We start from the raw sequence: 20,542 nt of genomic DNA, 5'->3' as shown, positions 1-20,542 counted from the left end.
ACCCATATTATAACAGTTTAGACCAGGGGTGTCAAACTCGTTTTAGATCGGGGGCCACATGGAGAAAAATATACTCCCAAGTGGGCAGAATGGTAAAATCACGGCACGATAACTTAAAAATAAAGACAACTTAAGATTGTTTTCTTTGTTTAAAAATAAAACAAGCACATTCTGAAAATGTGCAAATCATAATGTTGTTGTTTTTTACACTTATATATTTTCGGTTAACAGTACTCTATCTTTATATGTCATTATTTATATTTCCTGAATACATTATGTGATAATGTTCATCAGTCAACTCATTGGTGTTCTATTGGAAATTATCAATATGAAAAAATTACATCAAAATCAAATACAGTATGTTATTTGTGTAGTTTGATCATTTTTCTCCACTGATGTACTAACATCATTTGGTTTATTTTGTAAATATGTAGCATCTTCTACATAGATAAAAATAATTGCTATTGTGACATCCAGTGGACACATTTAGAACTGCTGTTTCTTTCATTTTCTTTTTTTCAAAAATTTCAGGCGGATTTTTATACTTAGCAAACTCATCCCACGGGCCGGATAAAACCTGTTTGCGGGCCTGATTCGGCCCTCGGGCCGTACGTTTGACACCCCTGGTTTAGACCTACAACATTGCCCACTAAAACGAATAAATCATATTTCACTATTATATAAAATGTATTTATCATTATGATATTTAAATATAAAACTATAATTTCATTATTTTTTAACACTGAATAAAATGTTCTAGATCAGTATTTTCATATTTAAAACTACATTAGAGCTAAGGATGGGTACATTTCACATGTAAACCAATATGGTGCCAATTCATAGTACTCGGGAATCCATACCGGCGTCCGGCACTCATCAGTACCAATTTTTAGTACTTTTGTGTGTGTTGATAAATGTTAATTGTTTAATAATAAAATAATGTTTTACTGCAACATTAAAATGAGCTGATAATGGTAACTGTGCTGTCCAGTTGTTAGATCTTGTTTTCTTATTACGGTGCTGAGTCTCATTTGCAAGGATTATATAGTAGTTGCATTTTTAAGATGTTAGAAACAGTAGTGTATGGAGTGGACTAAAGTGTGTTGCTTAGTCAGGAAGTAGTCTGTCATGAAGCTGAATGTGCCAGTCCGGTTGTATGTTGTGCCCAACAATGTGTTTATACTGAAAGTATTGTACTTATTACAGTACACACCAGCTGTTTAATTGTAACATGCATCTTGGTTTTGGTTTTTGATGACTAATTTTGGAGGTGTTGAAATCGCCATGTAAGATCCCTTATGCGAATCAGAAGTAAGTCTATGGTAAAGCAATGTAAATTAGCATTAAGCTACCGCATTTTGGAATTACTGTATGTTTGAGCATTTTCAATCAGGTATACTTGCTTTGGTGGCATTGAAAGTTGCAACATTATATAGAGGCCGTTTGGCTGAGGCTTGAGTGCTTGTGTCCCTGCCAAGTGTTTGAACTGGTAATTAGTCTGCAACTGGACGTGACATCACGAATAACAAAAGGTAATGAAATATGGCTTTTTAAATTTCATGTCGTTGCTCATAAATTTGCAAAATTTAGTACCTATTCCTAATTACAGCCTGAAAACAAATTTTCTAGAGGTTTTTTTTGTTGCTTAATTTCCTATTTCAATATGACTGAAGGCAACTTAAAATTATGTTTTTCGTCATTATTCCCAAGCTGCTGCACCTCCCACTGATGGAGGACCTGATCACATTTTGCATTTCCCTGTTCTACTGTTTGTACTCGGAATTGTCAGGGTGCTTTAGAATGTTGCAAAATAGGGCACTTTTTAAAAATAGTCCAAAAAACATTATGATTATATGAATAATAACTGCTGACAATAAAACCAAAAAAATTATAAAAGTGACTTATAGGATTTTATCGATATCGCAATATATGAATAATTTGTTTTTACAAATGGACTTAATAACTTTTCTGATTAACGTTAATGCTTTTTCATGTACTTTTCTGACACTGCTATAACAATCGTGTAAATCGTCTAATGATACGTTCATGTTTTCAAGCTATCTTGAGGATCCGAGGTTTCCATTGAAGGCTGCAGTCATGGTGTTGATTCTGGGCAGACGGATGAACAGGGAGGACACTGGTATCAGAGACTCACCAGCTGTCAAACGCAAGGTGTATTGAAAAGTCTTATTTGTCTTTTAAAGGCTTTGTTTCTAAATCTAACCCAATTATTTTTTTTTTCTTCAGGTATTTGAGGTTGACTCCAAGACCATAGCGAGCCAGGATGTGTTGGACTTCTGCTCTGGCTCCTCCCACTCCGATGGCATCCTGCAGGTGTTCAATGAGTTCCGCGACTGCCGCTTGTTCACAGACGTGGTGATCAGCGTTCAGGGGCGCGAGTTCCCTTGCCACCGCGCCGTGCTGTCCGCCTGCTCTTCTTACTTCAGAGCCATGTTCTGCAATGATCACAGAGAGAGCCGCGAGATGCTGGTGGAAATCAACGGCATTCTGTCCGAAGCCATGGACTCTTTCCTCACCTACGTTTACACCGGCCGCGCAAAGATCACCACAGAGAACGTCCAGTTCCTCTTTGAGACCTCCAATCTCTTCCAGATCGCAACTTTGCGAGATGCCTGTGCAAAGTTCCTAGAGGACCAGCTGGATCCGTGCAACTGCTTGGGCATCCAGCGCTTTGCCGACGCTCACTCCCTCAAGCAGCTGGCCAGCCGCTGCCGTATTTACGCCCTCGCTAACTTCTCCGAGGTGGCTCAGCACGAGGAGTTCCTGGACCTACGCAAGGAGGAGCTGGAAGAGTACATCGACAGCGACGAGCTATCCGTCGGTAAGGAGGAAATGGTGTTTGAGGCGGTGATGCGTTGGGTGTACAGCAGTGTGGAGCAGAGGAAGCCCATGCTGAAAGCGCTGCTGCACCACGTCCGCCTTCCGCTTTTGCACCCCAACTACTTCGTCCAGACTGTGGAGGGCGACCAGCTCATTCAGAACGCTCCAGAGTGCTACCATCTACTCCATGAGGCCAGACGCTATCATGTCCTGGGAAATGAGATGATGTCACCCAGAACTCAACCACGCAGGTAATGTTTACCTATTGAAGTAAAAGCTGTTTAGAAAGTGAAACAAAAGCTATACAGGCGCGCTTCAAATATTGCAGCTTCACCACACCGCATATTTTTGAGGGATAAAGCATATTCTACATTTTGTTGGTCCTAAGTTAAGCATTTTCAAGCACCATCCATCCATCCATCCATCCATCTTCTTCCGCTTATCCGAGTTAGGGCAGCAGCCTAAGCAGGGAAGCCCAGACTTCCCTCTCCCCAGCCACTTCGTCCAGCTCCTCCTGGTGGACCCAGAGGCGTTCCCAGGCCAGCCGGGAGACATAGTCTTCCCAACGTGTCCTGGGTCTTCCCCATGGCCTCCTACCGGCCGGACGTGCCCTAAACACCTGCTTGGGAGGCGTTCGGGTGGCATCCTTACCAGATGTCCGAACCACCTCATCTGGCTCCTCTCGAAGTGTAGGAGGAGCAGCGGCTTTACTTTGAGCTCCTCCCGGATGGCATGGCTTCTCCCGCCACCCGGCGGAGGAAACTCATTTCGGCCGCTTGTACCCTTGATCTTGTCCTTTCGGTCATGAGCCAAAGCTCATGAACATAGGTGAGGATGGCTACGTAGATCGACCGGTAAATTGAGAGCTTTGCCTTCTGGCTCAGCTCCTTCTTCACCACAACGGATCGATGCAGCATCCGCATTACTGAAGACGCCGCACCATTCCACCTGACAATCTCACGATACACTCTTCCTCCACTCGTGAACAAGACTCCGAGGTTTTTGAACTAATCCACTTGGGGCATGATCTCCTGGAGATGGCACTACACCCTTTTCCGGGCGAGAACCTTGGACTTGGACTTGAAGGTGCTGATTCCCATCCCAGTCGCTTCACACTCGGCTGCGAACCGAACCAGTAAGAGCTGAAGATCTTGGCCATATGAAGCCATCAGGACCACATCATTTTCAACCACATTTTCATGCACAAAAAAGCTAAATAATATCCATACTACAGTAGTGATGGCCACTAGAGGGGATCCAACGAATTAGACCGTGCTGTTCAGCATCATGGCCTCCGTTTGGCTCAATCTTGGGCGACATTACTATACTGGAATGAAAGAGCGGCACTGTGACTAGAGTCTTATTTCATGACGAGAGGGTACTCGTAATGTTGAAAGTAATGAATGATTCCTATTTTGCGGAAATACATTTTTTAAAGTTAAAGTACCACTGATAGTCACACACACACTTGATGTGGTAAAATTACTCTCTGCGTTTGACCCTTCCCTTTGTTTCAACCCCTGGGAGGTGAGGGGAGCAGCAGCGGTGGCCGTGCTAGGGAATCATTTTGGTGATTTAACCCCCAATTCCAACCCTTGATGCTGAGTGCCAAGCAGGGAAGTAATGAGTCCCATTTTTATAATCTTTGGTATGACTCGGCCGGGATTTAAACTCACGACCTACCGATCTTAGGGCGGACACTCTATCCTTAATGCCACTGATCGCGGTCGATTAACTGCGATTAACCGAGGGACGACTGTACTACAGATCCATAGATGAGTAACAGTGTGTCCACTCAGTTTGCAGGTTTGACACGCACATGCTCTTGCAGACTGGCCAATTAATGTACTTAATTGTGATCGTTCCTCCCTGACAACTTGTCACGTTTTTATAAAACTAATCAAAACACGGTCTCCAAACGAAAGCAGAAGTCAAAACCAGTAGCGTGGTCGCTGCAATAATATAATGGTAAAGGGGAATCCCTGGACTGATGGGCTGCTTACAGGAGACGTTTTTTTAATATTTGAATAATTTTGCCTTCTCATTTGTAAAACGTATCATTTATAATCCAAGTATACCTACAGTGTATGTTGAGAAAAGTATTTAAAATGCTAACATTTAAATAAGACTGGGATGACAGGCTGTTATTTTTGTACATTTGTGAAAAAATGTGTAGACAGGCCCCAAATTGAGTCCAAAAACTATATTAAAATATCATTTATACAGGGATAGGGATGACATAATTAACAGTATTAAGGATAACCGCAGGAAAACTCCCGACGACTAGTATTACCATTTGAAATTAAAATGATCGAAAATCCTTGATTGATAATGACACATTGATAAACTCACAAACTGAATGGCACAAGCACAATAGTTTGAATGTTAACATGAAAACAAGAGGCATTAACGTCTTTCCCCATTAAGAAATGACACACCCCAAATTCAAACTACTGTCTGAGCAACTAAACTATTTAATTTTGCACATTGAACATACAAGATGTGCTCTCTGCGGACAGAGTGATCATTCTATACTCAGAGGAATAGGAGGCAAGGGTGTTTATACGATGCGTTTAAGGACCACTGAACACAGTAGAATGCCTCAACACACGCCAGAAATAACAATATATTTTATTTGTTAAAAACTGAGTCATTAAGACCGAAAAAATACTCAAACTTAAAACACTATCAGTGAAGCATAAGAAACACAAAACTTTCAAAATGTTGGGTTTTCCAACAGTCTATTTATTTCAGTTATATAAAAAATGGTCAAAAGATTTCCGTGGGTGTGTAAGTACTTTTTGAGCACATTCAGCAGTACTGCTATAATAATGATATGTTGTGATGATTTTGAACTCTGCCACATTTCCACCACCATCATTCACTGAACACCTATTGAGCAAAACATGTGACGTTCATGGATGATGGACACAAACGAAAGAGAGAGGTCACAATCGTCACATCCCTGTAAAGCAGGCCTGGGCAATTATTTTGACTTGCCAAATTTAGAGAAAAAAATGTGTCTCGGGGCCGGTATGTCTGATTTTTAGGAACACTAATTCGAAACCCTCACAATTATGTCTGAATGCTAAAAACGTAATGACCACCGAAAAAAACGGAATGGAATTTACATTTTTTTTACTGAATGAGATACCCAGAATGTACATGAAAACAAGAACTTTGGGATTTCCAATATTAACTATTAAGGATAAAACACTGAATATTGACAACATATGAACGTCACACCCCCTCTCCATCGACATGTTTTACAATCAAGCGAAATGCAACAAACACAGCGAAATATGAACGTGAAGGGTAGAAAAACCCCACCTACAATCTGAAAAAATATCAGATATATCACTAAGCTTTAGAACTTTGTTGTAAAAATTTCCTTCCACGTCTGTCCCTGACACCCGCATTTCAGGCTCTGGAAAAGTTAAAGTTAAAGTACCAATGATTGTCACACACACACTAGGTGTGGCGAAATTTGTCCTCTGCATTTGATCCATCCCATTGTTCACCCCCTGGGAGGTGAGGGGAGCAGTGGGCAGCAGTGGTGCCGCGCCCGGAAATTGTTTGTGGTGATTTAACCCCACATTCCAACCCTTAATGCTGAGTGCCAAGCAGGGAGGTAATGGGTCCCATTTTTATAGTCTTTGGTATCACTCGGCCGGGGTTTGAACTCCCAACCTACCGATCTCAGGGCGGACACTCTAACCACTAGGCCACTGACCACTCCCCACCTACACTGCTTGGTGCCTCGTCTGAGTTGCTGTGACTTAGATTACCATGGTAACTAATTAGTTTACCATAGTAACTAGGATATGATGCAAAAGCGCAGATTCCAACCATTGAAATACTTTGTATAGTTCAAGATTTACGGTTATTTGAAAACATCATTGCACATCTTAATGGCAGCTACACTTTCCATTCTAAAGTTCTAAAAAAATATTTGGGAATGTCCGGCAGGCCAGATTGAAAAGCTCAGGTCGCATTCGGCCCCCGAGCCTTAATTGGCCCAAGTCTGCTATAAAGGGATGTCGCTGTAAATGTTCTGAACTCCTGTTTCAATGCCAGCGTTGCAATGGTGTGGATGTAGCCCCAGACAACAAAGTAGTGGAGACTGAATCAACAGCACCTATGCTGGTTGCAACTAAGTAGTGTACTTTATTATGCCTTAGCTGCAAATTGATTTGGTAACAATCAAGACATTATTTTACCCAGGCTCCAATTACAATGTCTAGCAGTATACTCGTCATGTACTTGTATAATTCAACCATCATTTAACATAGATAGAAGTCGTTTGTGACAGAGCGAGTGTTTTTGTGCCAAGCGTGTCTGCTAACACGTTGGTGAACAAGGAAGCAGGGCACGTTGATACACACTCTGGGAAGAAAAGAAGAATCTCAATAATAACATGATGCAACAAACGACCACAGGGAAATGTTGAGTCTTGTGCCTGCTGCCAATTCATCTACGCTCCATTCCGCTGTATGTTTTTTTTTTTTTTCCATTTGTTTGTTAAGACAAAGGCTTAGTGGCGCCGAGTGATGAGTCATTAATTAAATGTAAACCCGAGCACAGGGTGGGCAGCTGCACAGCACACAGCAGCTGCTCCATTGAGGTAGATGACCTGCTGTAAGGGCTCATTAGGGACCTTGCAAGTTTTTCATCAGATCAAATATTTGTGCTGTGTATTTTAAGTGTATTGTGTTCGTATCCAGGCAGATCTGTTAAGAGTAGGCAGCCAAGTAGACAGTTGGTCCTCCAGTTTTTTTGCTGTTTGCCCGGGGGGGGTAGGGATCACTTCTCTTCTGCTCATTCTCCCTCTGCTGTGCTCTTGAGGAAGCTTCCAGAACATCCAGACTGCGTCATTTGAATAGATAAATTAAGACAAGACAAGCCATGCCTAGTTTGTCTCATACATAATACATGGATGTCAAACCACACCGCCTACCTGCATTTTATTCCATCTTAAGAGGCTAATACACTGGAAGCCGGATGAGCAATTTTCAGCTATGTGATCACGGGGACATGTCGTCATACATACATAATACATGCATGTCAAACCACACCGCCTACCTGCATTTTATTCCATGTTAAGAGGCTAATACGCTGGAAGCCGGAAAGCAATTTCCAGCGATGTGATCACGTGGACATGTCGTCATTATTCCCCATGTTTTGTTTTTGTTCATGATAGCAGCCCTTGAAACTTGAACTTTGACTGGAGATAAGTAAAGCTACTCGTGTAGGATTTCTTCCAAAAAGTATTTATTAAGGGCAGCTGTATGAAAAAGCAGGCTTTGCTACACATCCTAAAATAAGGTCTGGAATTAGAGATGGGAGATATGCCCTCAAATTTTGCGACTACTATATATCTCACAATATAATATTTGGTGTGCAAATAATAATAAAGCCATTTTAAAATGGTTTACAAAGGCTCTTAATTCGGCTGCTGACGTATGCTGTAACTTATTGCACAATTTCTGGTTGTATTATTTTGTAATAACTACTAAGAATTGACTTGTTAGTTTACTACTTTTAATAGCTGGTTACTTGCTGTTGTGATACTATTAAAAATGTACTAAGCATATATTCTTCTGTTGTTTGGATACTTTTCATTAGTTTTGGGAGATACTAAAAATTAGGGTATCAATCCAATACCAGATATTTACAGGGGCAGTAGTGGTCATACCTGTGCTAATACTACCCATTTTCAAGATTATTGAATGACAAAATATTTTAGCACAATTATAATCAGTCAAAAACACAAGACAGAGGTTCTAACAATATCAAGTATTAAAAATATTTTTTACTATTGGCTTTGATTTAAATCGTTTGATTTTTGCCTTTGCAGCTTCCTATGCCCAAGGACTGTAAACAACAACAAACTATTTTTTGATTATTAAAAAAATTGATTTAACCACTGTAGTATCGACCATGTACTGATACTATACTCTGTGTCGTTACTGTTGATATTTGGATATGTCCACCCAGCTCCTGTTAACATTTAAAAACTGTAGCTTTGGGGCTAGCATTTCCTCCTACGGTGTGTTGTGTAGCATGTTTAGCTATTCTTTGTCCTTCAGTGATAATGATACTTGGAAGAAACATAATTTATTTGCCGACCCAGAGGTGAAGTTTGTTCACTTAGAAGTAAGTGCCACTAGGCTCGCTAGCGGGGAGGCTACATTGCGTTGAGGACGTGGTGGTTCACTTGTTGCTGTCAAATTTGATAGAATTTGTCATCAACATACATTCTCACAATAAAACAATAGTATTAACAGCTATATTGCTGACCAAATGTATGTCATTTAACCCTACCTGGAACTTATTTCCCTACTCTTAGGCTGTCATATGGGTTATGGAGCATCTGTAATGTTGGGTAAGGGCAGAGGTATGGTTTATATGTAAAAAGTACATGGGACGGCGTGGCGCAGTGGGAGAGTGGCCGTGCGCAACCCGAGGGTCCCTGGTTCAAATCCCACCTAGTACAAACCTCGTCACGTCCGTTGTGTCCTGAGCAAGACACTTCACCCTTGCTCCTGATGGGTGCTGGTTGGCGCTTTGCATGGCAGCTCCTTCCATCAGTGTGTGAATGTGTGTGTGAATGGGTAAATGTGGAAGTAGTGTCAAAGCGCTTTGAGTACCTTGAATGTAGAAAAAGCGCTATACAAGTACAACCCATTTATCATTTATTTATCATTTACATGGAGCCCTTCTTGGAGCCACACACACTATAGAGAGAGGTGTGGACAAACACAGCTCATTTGCATTTAGGTTACATACACAAAATGTTGTGTTTAAAAGGTCGGATTTTGGACAATACACTCATGGACTTAAATTGTAAAAAAATAGTCTATATTATGGGACCTCAAAGTATAACTGCACTAACTAATGTGATCAAACACAATGCATCTCTCTTCTAGGTCGACTGGCTACTCTGAGGTGATAGTGGTGGTAGGCGGCTGTGAACGGATAGGAGGCTTCAATTTGCCCTACACAGAGTGTTACGATCCAGTTACAGGCGAATGGAAGTCACTGGCCAAACTGCCCGAGTTTACCAAGTCTGAGTACGCTGTGTGCGCCCTCCGCAATGACATCCTGGTGTCAGGTAAGAACCCCACTGTGCTGCACCGTCATATTATAGCGCTGTGACATCATAGGTTCTAACAAAATCCAAACGTTGTAAATGGTTTGTAAATAGCAGACTGAAGCGTAATAATTCATATTCAAGGTATTTACTTTAGTTTGTAACTCTGCACTTTATACAGGGTCTTTCGACTAGCCTCCTATCTTGGGTTATATTTACCGTTGCAGCCGACTTGAACCTTGAAGGAAAATATGACAAAAACATCTGGATGCACTCTCCAGACTTCCGTTTTTGGCGCACTACATTCTCTGGTAGTCTGTCAGTAGGTCAGTCTGCAATTTAAGAGAATATGCTTTTTATATGTTTGAATGTATTTGATATCATTTGTAGTTTAATTTTCTTTGGCTGTTGGAACCTACCCAGGGCCATCAAACGGTCTAAGCCACTCTTCGTGACAAACATACCGAAATTAGCATTACATCATTCACTGTAACTTTAGAGCCAACAATATTCTTATTGTCAACGTTTTTACACTAGGACATTGGAGACAAAATATTTTTTTCCTTCTGATATGTGACCTATTTTGAATGCGTGTTCAAGGATGGGCCATGTACAAACATGCCCAGCATAAGCTGTAAACGTGCTTGAAAAGAAACAGCAGCAGTTGAAAGATGCAAAAAAAAAAGAGGAGAGGGGGGAGGTCTTTCCTTAAGCTGTCTGTTTATGCTCTCTTTTATATGAGCTCATTGCCAAGTCCTCACGTGTGCACCGTCTATCTACCCGCTGCCTGGAAAAGTCAACACACTCCTCCTCCCTTCTCTTTGTCTCGCAGACTTACACATTCACTGACCCATTTTCATAACCACTCTTATCAACTTCTAACTTTACTTCATTCCAGTACACTGCCTATATGCCATCTCCTCTGTAACTGGAGTAAATAATGTTGTAGGTGCACAGCTGCACTAAGCTGCAGTCTATAATAGCAAGTGTTTATCCAGAACTAGTCGTGCTTTCTCTCCCAGGACGACAATTCTTTACAGTCATTGCAACACGGTAAACCATGCACTTTATCACACCCAGCAACATTTGCTCATTTCAATATCTCAGTTGTGTAGCTCATACTTTGTAAATAAAGTATCTCACTAAAGATAATCAGCATCTATTTAATTACAGTGTATTTTCTCAATGGGCTTTGGTAGAGAAAATAAAGTTGGATATACTTTGGAATAGTCAGTGTAGAGCAGTGTAGATTTACTACCCACTAGGGTTGTCTGGTATATTGATGCTAATAAAGTACTGCGGTACTAATTGATTGAAATCGGTACTATACTGCCTTTGAAAAGTACTGGTACCGTTCTTTCATCTGAATGCAGCTGTGTGGTGGTAACTACAGAGCCGAGGCGCATGATTTTGAGTGTGTCAAAACGCAAACACAAAGTGCATACAAGCAACAACATCCTGGAGAGGAAGAATGGCAAAAAACAACAATTATACTGGTTCATAAAGAGTGTGAGAAGTACAATATGGAGGTATTTAGACTTCAAAACTAACAATAAAGGTGACGCTTTAAACAAGATGCTTTAGAAACACGCCTCGCCAAATGTGGCGGTTAGTATTACCACCTTTGCTTCAAACATAGGTAAACATTCAAATAATGAACATTCAGATCTGCACAAGGATTTTAAATAGTTACAAGTAATTATGTAGTTGTTATACCTGTCCTGCTGTTCTGTTCCGGTGCAGACTGCCGTCAAGGAGCACAGGGCAGACGTTTCCTTCAGGGTTGATGTTTTCGTTGGGGGTAACATCGTTTACTTTACCCGCCAAAGGGTCTGTTAAGCTCCGCTTTCAGGTCAGAATGACCAGGCCGCTGATTTGTGACAGTCTTGCATGAAGATAATTGCCTTTCGTCAAGCATGGTGGTATTGTTAAAATCTGGGGCTGCATGAGTGCTGCAAGTCCTGTGGAGCTGTGGTTCATTGTGGGAAACATGAATGCCAATATGTGCTGTGATATGCTGAAGCAGAGCATGGTCACTTGGGAAACTTTCCAACATAAAACGAGCCCAAGCACACCTCCAAGATGTCTCGCTGAAGAAGCTGAAGTTGGAGGTCATGGAGTGGCCAAGTATGTGTCTAGACCTAAACCCGAATACCGAAGCTTTTTATTGCTACTTTCACACTACATAAAGGATGTCCAGTTCAGATTTTTTTGTCAAATACGATCTTTTTATATAGTCTAAATGCAATGTCTAATGTGAACGCTGTCTGACGTCCCACGTGCTGCAATATTTACAGAAGGTTCCAATTAAGTCTCAGTCCTGGTGCGTTAGTGGCAATTTTTGCAATCCAAGTCAACATTTTCCCAACTGAATTATTACGTGTGGAAAATTAAAGGGAAGCTGCACTTTTTCTTGGAATTTTGCCTGTCGTTCACAATCATTATGAAAGACATGACGACGGATGGATATGTCTTTTTTAATGCCTTCTAAATGTTAAATTAAACTCTGCTTACAGAGGAGCCAATGGGAGCTCCACTATTCCGGCCATAATTTTCGATAAACAACTATTCAAAAAGCGCCACTAATACTAAATTTACATTTTGTGACTTGAATATTAACCAAGTTTTAGTGATATTGTTGTTTTAAGCGCTAACGCAGGCAAACTATTTATCACTTCCGTGTCTCCCTTTGTTTACATCAACAAGTGGTCTGCTGTTTCCTCGCTTCCCTGATCCCTGAAAGTTTATTGTAGATCATAAATCCTGCATCTTACCTGTACGGTAAATGGCTGAGGATATAATCCGACAAGTTGGGACACTTTGACCGCCATGTAGGACCTGGAACTTCCGAGGACGACACAAAAAGCGCTTGTTCCTCCCCCCCGTTTCTTTGTGAGGATAATGAGACATCTTTCATCTAAATGGAAATGTATAAACATCCCATCAGTCGGCATCCTAATGACAGCAGACCTTGTACTGTTAGTGATGTTTTATTATGTTTGTTGGCTTTCATAAAGTCTGCAGTGAGCAAAAATCAGGGATGAAGGAGAAAAAAAAGCAAACATTGTGATGCGTTTTTAAAATGAATGCGCCGCGTATACTTAAAATTATCAAAAAACGTAAATATTAAATGTTATTATTATAAATGTGCCCGTTACCACATTACATAAAACCCTAATGGAGATGTATGGATGTTTTTATAGGGGATTTACAGGCTCCATTGCAAGCGGACTTTTGATCAAATGTATTTAATATTTACAATGCATAAAAAAAAAAATTATAGTCATGGATTTCATAATGATTTTAAACGATCGGCAAATTTCCCCAAAAAGTGCATTTACCCTTTATTTGCAATTGCGGGACATTTGCTTTGACGTTGTCTCCAAAGAGGGTGTCTGCGAGAAGTCGGTCACAGGAGTGATGGAACATCGACAATTTTGATGAAGAATTATGACGACTTAGTTCGTATTTGGAAAAAATCTGAAGGACAGTGTTTATACTGACATGAGAAGTTCCAATACAGGACACATATGGGCAAAAACATCTGAATTGACCTGCTTTGTGAACAAGTTACATTTTTAAATTATTGTTCCATGAGAAGATATACTATAACATATGTCAAAAGGAATCATTTGCTAAGACTAGTAACATTGAAAGAAATGGTTTGCATCATAAATACTGTCGTCACACAAGTGACAGTGATTCCTGTTTGGTGTGGCCTCAGGCCACACCAAACAGGAACAGAATGAATCAAGTTTTTAATCAACAGAATGAATCAAGTTTTTTTGTGAACAGAATGAATCAAGTTTTTAATGAAAACAGGCACCATGTCTGCAGGTTATCGTATCTTTTTTAAGATTACAAGTCTGCCTTTGAGGTCCACTGTCTTAACTTTTCTGTATTTTGTTGAAATTTAGAAAGCAAAGTTAACTGTGTAGCTCTGATGACAAAGTAAATATATATAAGACTGCTGTCACTTATTTTAATAGTGTCATAAAAACAACACCGTAGCCATGTCCAACAGGCTATTAGTTGTAAAATGTATTATATTAGATTTTTAAGGAGAATATATATATATATATATATATATATATATATATTATATATATATATATAATATATATATATATATATAATATATATATATATTATATATATATATATATATATATATAATATATATATATATAATATGTGTATGTATATCCATCCATCCATTTTCTACCGCTTATTCCCCTTTGGGGTCGCGGGGGGCGCTGGTGCCTATCTCAGCTACAATTGGGCGGAAGGCGGGGTACAACCTGGACAAGTCGCCACCTCATTGCAGGGCCAACACAAACAGACAGGCAACATTCACACTCACATGCACACACTAGGGACAATTTAGTGTTGCCAATCAACCTATATATATATATATATATAAATTTGAATTTGTTGGTGAACCAGCGTCCTTTGCATTGGACATTTTGCTTTAGGTCTTCTTTTGTCAGAATTACACATTTCTGAGGGAAAATAACCCTGTTAAGCAAAGCACACATGTCCACTGCAGAGGACGCTGGTTGTCAGGTGGTTAAAGCCACTAAACAGAAACAAATGCTAATCCGGAAGTTTTTTAATGGCATTTTTCACCAGCATGTGATGAATTTATGAATGGTTTTAAAATACCACTGTCTGACAAAGAGCTTGTTATTAAATGATTCAAAGTAATCTACTGTTTGAAGTACAGGAGTGAATATATTCTAGGAAGAGGGGCTTTTTCAAGACTAAAAGGGCACATGTGAGGACTTGTAAAAATATGTCAGGCTTACGAGCTGATTTACTGCCAAATATTGTTTTTCTATAACTTCTTAGAGTAATTTTTTATTTTTTAGTCCTCTATTTGACCTTTCTTGGCACCTTTCTAAGAGCAAGAGAATGGTTTGATAAGACACTTCTAAATTGTTTGAAATTAAATACCATATTTTTTAAATGTTGCCAAAGTTGAATGAGATTGTTGTGTTCCGTACAGGCGGTCGCATCAACAGCAGGGACGTGTGGATGTACAACTCCCAACTCAACCTGTGGATCAGAGTGGCTTCTTTAAACAAAGGACGGTGGAGACACAAGATGGGCGTCCTGTTGGGCAAGGTGAGTGACTTTTTTTTAACATGTTTGTTGTGTAAACACAACATATTCTATCCTTTGTGGTTTGAACTTGATGTGCCCCGAGTGAGTGGTACACAATGGATCATAATTTAAGATGACTAGACTGTGAAGACTCAGTGTCTGAGTTTACGTTTGCAATAACTGCTCGGAAGTCAATAGAACGCTTTCAGTCTACTTTAAGGTCATTTCAGGTTCTAGTCGACGCCTCCAACCCTCATACAGAAGTACTCCACATACCCCCGTAACCGCCAGACATGCAGGAATTTGGTTTTAAACATACCTTTTTCTACCTGTATAATTGACGCTAATAATCTAGTAGCAGATAGGAAGTCACTCTAAATTCCAGTCACCTGTGTCAATATTGTGCTTTTTGCTTATCGGTCATGTTAAACCATAAGGGCAAGTTATCACAAGGCGCGTGTTATCTATTGTTTAAAGCCGCACACCAATTCTCTGTTTCGTCAGTCTAAAAGCCCCTAGAGCAGTCCAAAATGCAGCCCTGGGGCCATTTGCGGGATCACAGCTTGAGTTTTGTTGGTCCACTGCATATTGCCGGAATAAAACCCAACAGTAAAAATGTACGGAAAAAGATGTAATGTAGTGAAAAAAGCTGAACTTGTGATGCTTACAAACTCAAGGGTTCTCCAATGTGCTGAAAAGTCCAAGTATGCAGGGGCCATTTTGAAAATGGTTTAATTTAGTAAAAAAAAGACTAACACAAAACTTAATGTGCATTGCGTTACAGGTGCAAAGTGTATTATTAGTATCACAATTTCAGCTTTTTGTCATTACAATAAAGTGGAACCTCGATTTACGAACCCCTCTTTTTCTGCACTACTATTAGATTGAGCCAAATATGCCTCTGTGTGCAAACCATGTCTTTGTGTACCAACCCTTTATTCATTCATTTGTGTCACGCTGGCAGCCATTTTGTGCTCACTTGTATTAAAGAAATTGACAAAGCAGGCTTCGTACAACAGCAAAGTTGGAAAATCATGCCAAAGCGGACTTATATCACAGCAGAGGAGAAGACACTACCTCTAATACAGCTGCATTATTTTCCAAGAAACTCGCACAAACACGGCCTCTCCCTTGTCTCCCTCTCCTTTACCTTCTCTGGTCAGTTGCTCATTTGCAGATGACAATGTAAAGTGGAGTTTACTTTTTAAAATACAGTATTTGCTATTGTACCAATATAGTTGTTAAGGATTTTTGTGATTTCTGATAAGTTTGCAGCACATACAGGACCGTTTAGCTTGTTGTTGTTGTTGTTTTGCCTTGATAATAAAGAGATAGTTGATCCATTACCTCCTTGTTATGTTTGTTTGATATACAGTACTGTATAGCACTTTATATTTTGTTCGAAGTGTACAAACCTTCACTGAAATATAGACTCGTCGAGGCTGGAACCCATTATTTATAGTTACATTGTTTGTTATGTAGAAAATTGCTTCACTATACAAACTTTTTTTTGACGAACTGTACTTAAATGTAGAATATAAGTAGAATATATTTATATCATTCATATATTATATTTAATATATGTTATATATTATTTATTATTATTATTGTCTATTGTGAGCGAACTGTGGTGCTGCTTTTCCCCCAGGGATCAATAAAGTACTTTATATTATATTCTATTCTATTAATTCATAAATCAACATTTTTACTTTAGATTTTTTTGGTAACACTTTAGTATGGGGAACATCCATCCATTTTCTACCGCTTGTCCCTCTTGGGTCGCTGGAGCCTATCTCAACTACATATTCACCATTAATTAGTTGCTTATTAAAGTAACAACGACTTAATTTAGAGTTATTTGGACACTAGGGGAACATATAAGGGTTAGGGTTAGGGTTACTAATAATAAATAATTCTGAAATTATTGAGGGAAGACTCTTAGTTAATGGCTTACTGGTTGTATAATAAGGCCATGCAGAATAAGGCATTAATAAGTTACTAATTTGCATGTTAATAAGCAACTAATTTATGATGAATATGTGTTCCCCATACTAAAGTGTTACCGATTTTTTTTTTCCTGACTCTATGCTGCAGGCCAACAAAACTCCAGTTGCGGACCACAAATGGCCCTCAGGCCACACTTTGGATACCCTTTTAATAACTACTAATAAAACACTTTGTCATCAATAACACAAAGCTGACACTAAGTTTTGTTTTATAAACTGTGTATTTGTATGTGGTATATAGAGTTATGTGTGTATGTGTATATGTAAAAAAAAAAAGTATAATTTTTTTGCAAAGAAAATATAAGCTAAAAATATCACATGGTCGTATTCAGACCCTTTGCTGTGACTCTCATATTTAACTCACATGTTGTCCATTTTTTCTGATCTTCCTTGAGATGGTGTGTCCAGCTGTGTTTAGTTAAACTGATTGAACTTGATTAGGAAAGGCAAACACCTGTTTCTATAAGACCTTACAACTCACAGTCCATGTCAGAGCCAATGAGAATCATGAGGTGCTGTGAATCTTTGGCCACCATTCGAAACTAGGGGTAAAAATTCAATTCAAAATCAATACTTTTTAATAACATTGGGTGCTAGTTCTATGATTAACTACATTCCTCCATAAAATAAACAGCTGTAAAAGCATTTTATTTTACAAAATAAAAAAATATAATGGTCCCCGCATACTTTTGACTTCTCAATATGCAGTCCTTGGTGGACAAAGTCACGTAAAACACTTAATAAAAACCTAAAATGCATGTGTCAGTCTGTACATTACACCTATTAAGTGTATTTGACTTAAAATTGCTCTCATGAATCCAGCTTTACTTGACCAAAAACCCTGTGGAGTGTAGAAGTTTGCCACTGGGCCGCACTATTACACACAACAGGCAACAAAGCTTGGAAGACCAACCAATTAATCCAATCCGATATCTGACTTTTCACACAAATCCAGCCCCAAAGTCCTCTACATGAAACATTTATTAGATTGGATTTACTATACTAGAAACTGTTCATAATGTGGCTCTACCAAGATACCTTCTGGATTGTTTACCACAATGTGACATCAATAACTCACACAAATCCAGCTTCCAGCACTGAAAGCCTTTTTGACTGAAGTATTGGTACTCGTGGCACGATGCCTAATCTCTACTGGCTGTGCTATTTACAGTCTCCCAATACACGGCCAGGTGGACATTCCTGTTTAAGGGCACCAGACGTTCCTTGGATCTGTGCCCATCGCTGGTGCCTGCTGCTTGCATTGTAGCGAGCCCTTCTGCCTTTGCATAAGTGTGTGATGCAGAACCATTACTATAAGGTCCTATGGTGTTTCAACATAACAACTTGGATACTTGTTATGGTCTCCTACAATGTTTGTCAACATTGCACAGCATATATGATTGTAAATAACAAGATAATACGTACAAAATTAAATCCCATCTCAACTCTAAACAAAATAAACACGTAACAATTTATTTTATATGCAACTGTGAGTGACAGGTGACAACCAGCGGCCACAACAAATGAAACAATGTTCGTCAATACTGTCTAATTATTGTTATTATTACTATCATTATTATTTTTCAAGACGCTTTAAAGAGGACAGGAATTCCAACGATCATTTTTTTGAGCAAAATTGTTTATCGGCAGCATAACCACTCAAAAAATATTAGTATAAAAGTCTTTCTAGTAAAACTGGCCATTGTCTGCCGTACAAACCAGACCAAAACCAACTATCTGTTATTTGCCATATTAACAGCACCCGCTCGCTCTTTCTCACTTGCACCAACACACACACTCATGGCACTTAGCCACTGATGCGTTTATGGCCACACAAAGTGTAAAATCCGGGTCTGTACACTGTGACGCCCCAATTTGAGGTGTGCTGCCTATTCTACTGTCATTTATTAAGAATGTTGTTATTTTTTTAATCATGAAGTGCTGTTACTAGATTACAGAAATGCTCATAAAAATATATATTTTACAGACAAAAAGTTACAGGAATGTACTATTTCCCATCCTCACATCTCATTGTGCAACTTGTGAATGTTTTAAGGGGAACTAAGTGTGATTTCTGAAAGGGGTAAACCTTAATTCCAAAACAGGACCCCCACCCAGACATAAAATACGAGTACATAGCTCATAAAAAAGCATTTTTTTTTGTGGTTATTTTCATTGTAAGTGAGCTAATTCACATATTTTAGAAAACAATCTCATGGAGATAACTGCTGTCATTTGATTATAATAAGACATTTAAAGTACCAGGAGAGTGGGAAACAAGTTAATTATTGTGTTTTATTGTATTTATTAAACCATATCCAATTGAATTTACAATCCGCAAAGTATGTGTAAACACCGTTTAAACATCACAAAATGCCACAAATTCTGTCAGCCATTTTGAATATTCCGCTCCGAATACCTTTGGCTATTTTTGGAGCGCGACATCACAGTAGTAACACTTCTGCACTCTGACCATGTCGTCACATCAGTCATACTGAAAATATCCAAACATTTGAAAGCGATGTGATGATATCATTCACAATCCAAGAATGCATATGCGTGGCTTTTTTATGCACTCGAAATTGTGCATAAATAGCTAACAATTAAGTCAACAGATTGATGGCCCTCTATACTCTCTCTAAAAACATCAAGAAACTGCCAACAATATTCCATTTACATGTCGTAACTTGAAATGAACCTAATATGAGCGATATTGTCATAAGCGCCAGAGCTGATGGCGTATTTTAGCGGCGCATTGATATCATTAAGCTAATGCTAGCTTACACTGCTATTGTTGACACACCATAAGCCGGCAACTACTTCTACTTTGTCTCAGACTGGCTAAAAGTAAATTCTAGGTTATAATTCATGCATCGAGTAGACAAATGTGGCCATAGTCCAAGAGACTGGTTGACTTTCACATCACTGCAAGATGTGACAAAAGACCCCAAAAGATGCTTCAATTATGTGAGCGTCCCGTCGGTCGGCATTCCGGCGAGAATGGAAATATTACTGTAAGTGTTTGTTTTATCATGATTTAAAACGGTTAGTTTGTATGTTTAGCACCTAGCAATGCTGCGGATGCTAGTGTCAAAATAAAGCTGCATCCGCCCGGGAGCAGTCGGCTTCTAAAATGTATTGCTCATCCTCTTTGTCTTCGGGCTCAAAAATTTAAGGTTCTGGATCATAATTTTTCTCTCACAAAGTCTGTTTGATTTGGGTTGTTGCTGATGGGGAAGGGATCTTTGATTCCAAGCGACGTTAAGAGTTAAAGTCCCAAAGATTGTCACACACACACTAGGTGTGGTAAAATTTGTCCTCTGCATTTGACCCATCCCTATGTCACCCCCTGGGATGTGAGGGGAGCAGTGAGCAGCACCGTGCTTGGGAATCATTTTGGTGATTTAACCCCCAATTCCAACCCTTGATGCTGAGTGCCAAGCAGGGAGGCAATGGGTCCCATTTTTCCAGTCTTTGGTATGACTCGGCCAGGGTT

The 20,542-nt window shown here is 39.5% G+C and overlaps 1 protein-coding gene across 1 annotated transcript in view; it reads left to right on the top strand.

The window, feature by feature from the left end:
• The window catches only part of klhl24a (kelch-like family member 24a), a 40,418-nt gene that overhangs the window by 3,841 nt on the left and 16,035 nt on the right, over positions 1-20,542 (top strand). Inside the window, exons 2-5 of the mRNA XM_061920176.1 lie at positions 2,058-2,172; positions 2,248-3,092; positions 9,771-9,955; positions 14,943-15,061. Coding sequence (XP_061776160.1) covers positions 2,098-2,172; positions 2,248-3,092; positions 9,771-9,955; positions 14,943-15,061 — 1,224 coding nt within the window. The 5' untranslated portion in view covers positions 2,058-2,097. The remainder of the gene's footprint in view (positions 1-2,057; positions 2,173-2,247; positions 3,093-9,770; positions 9,956-14,942; positions 15,062-20,542) is intronic.

Source organism: Nerophis ophidion, linkage group LG14 (assembly GCF_033978795.1).
Source record: "Nerophis ophidion isolate RoL-2023_Sa linkage group LG14, RoL_Noph_v1.0, whole genome shotgun sequence".
Lineage (NCBI taxonomy): Eukaryota > Metazoa > Chordata > Actinopteri > Syngnathiformes > Syngnathidae > Nerophis > Nerophis ophidion.
This window is presented reverse-complemented; position numbering and strand designations above follow the sequence as displayed.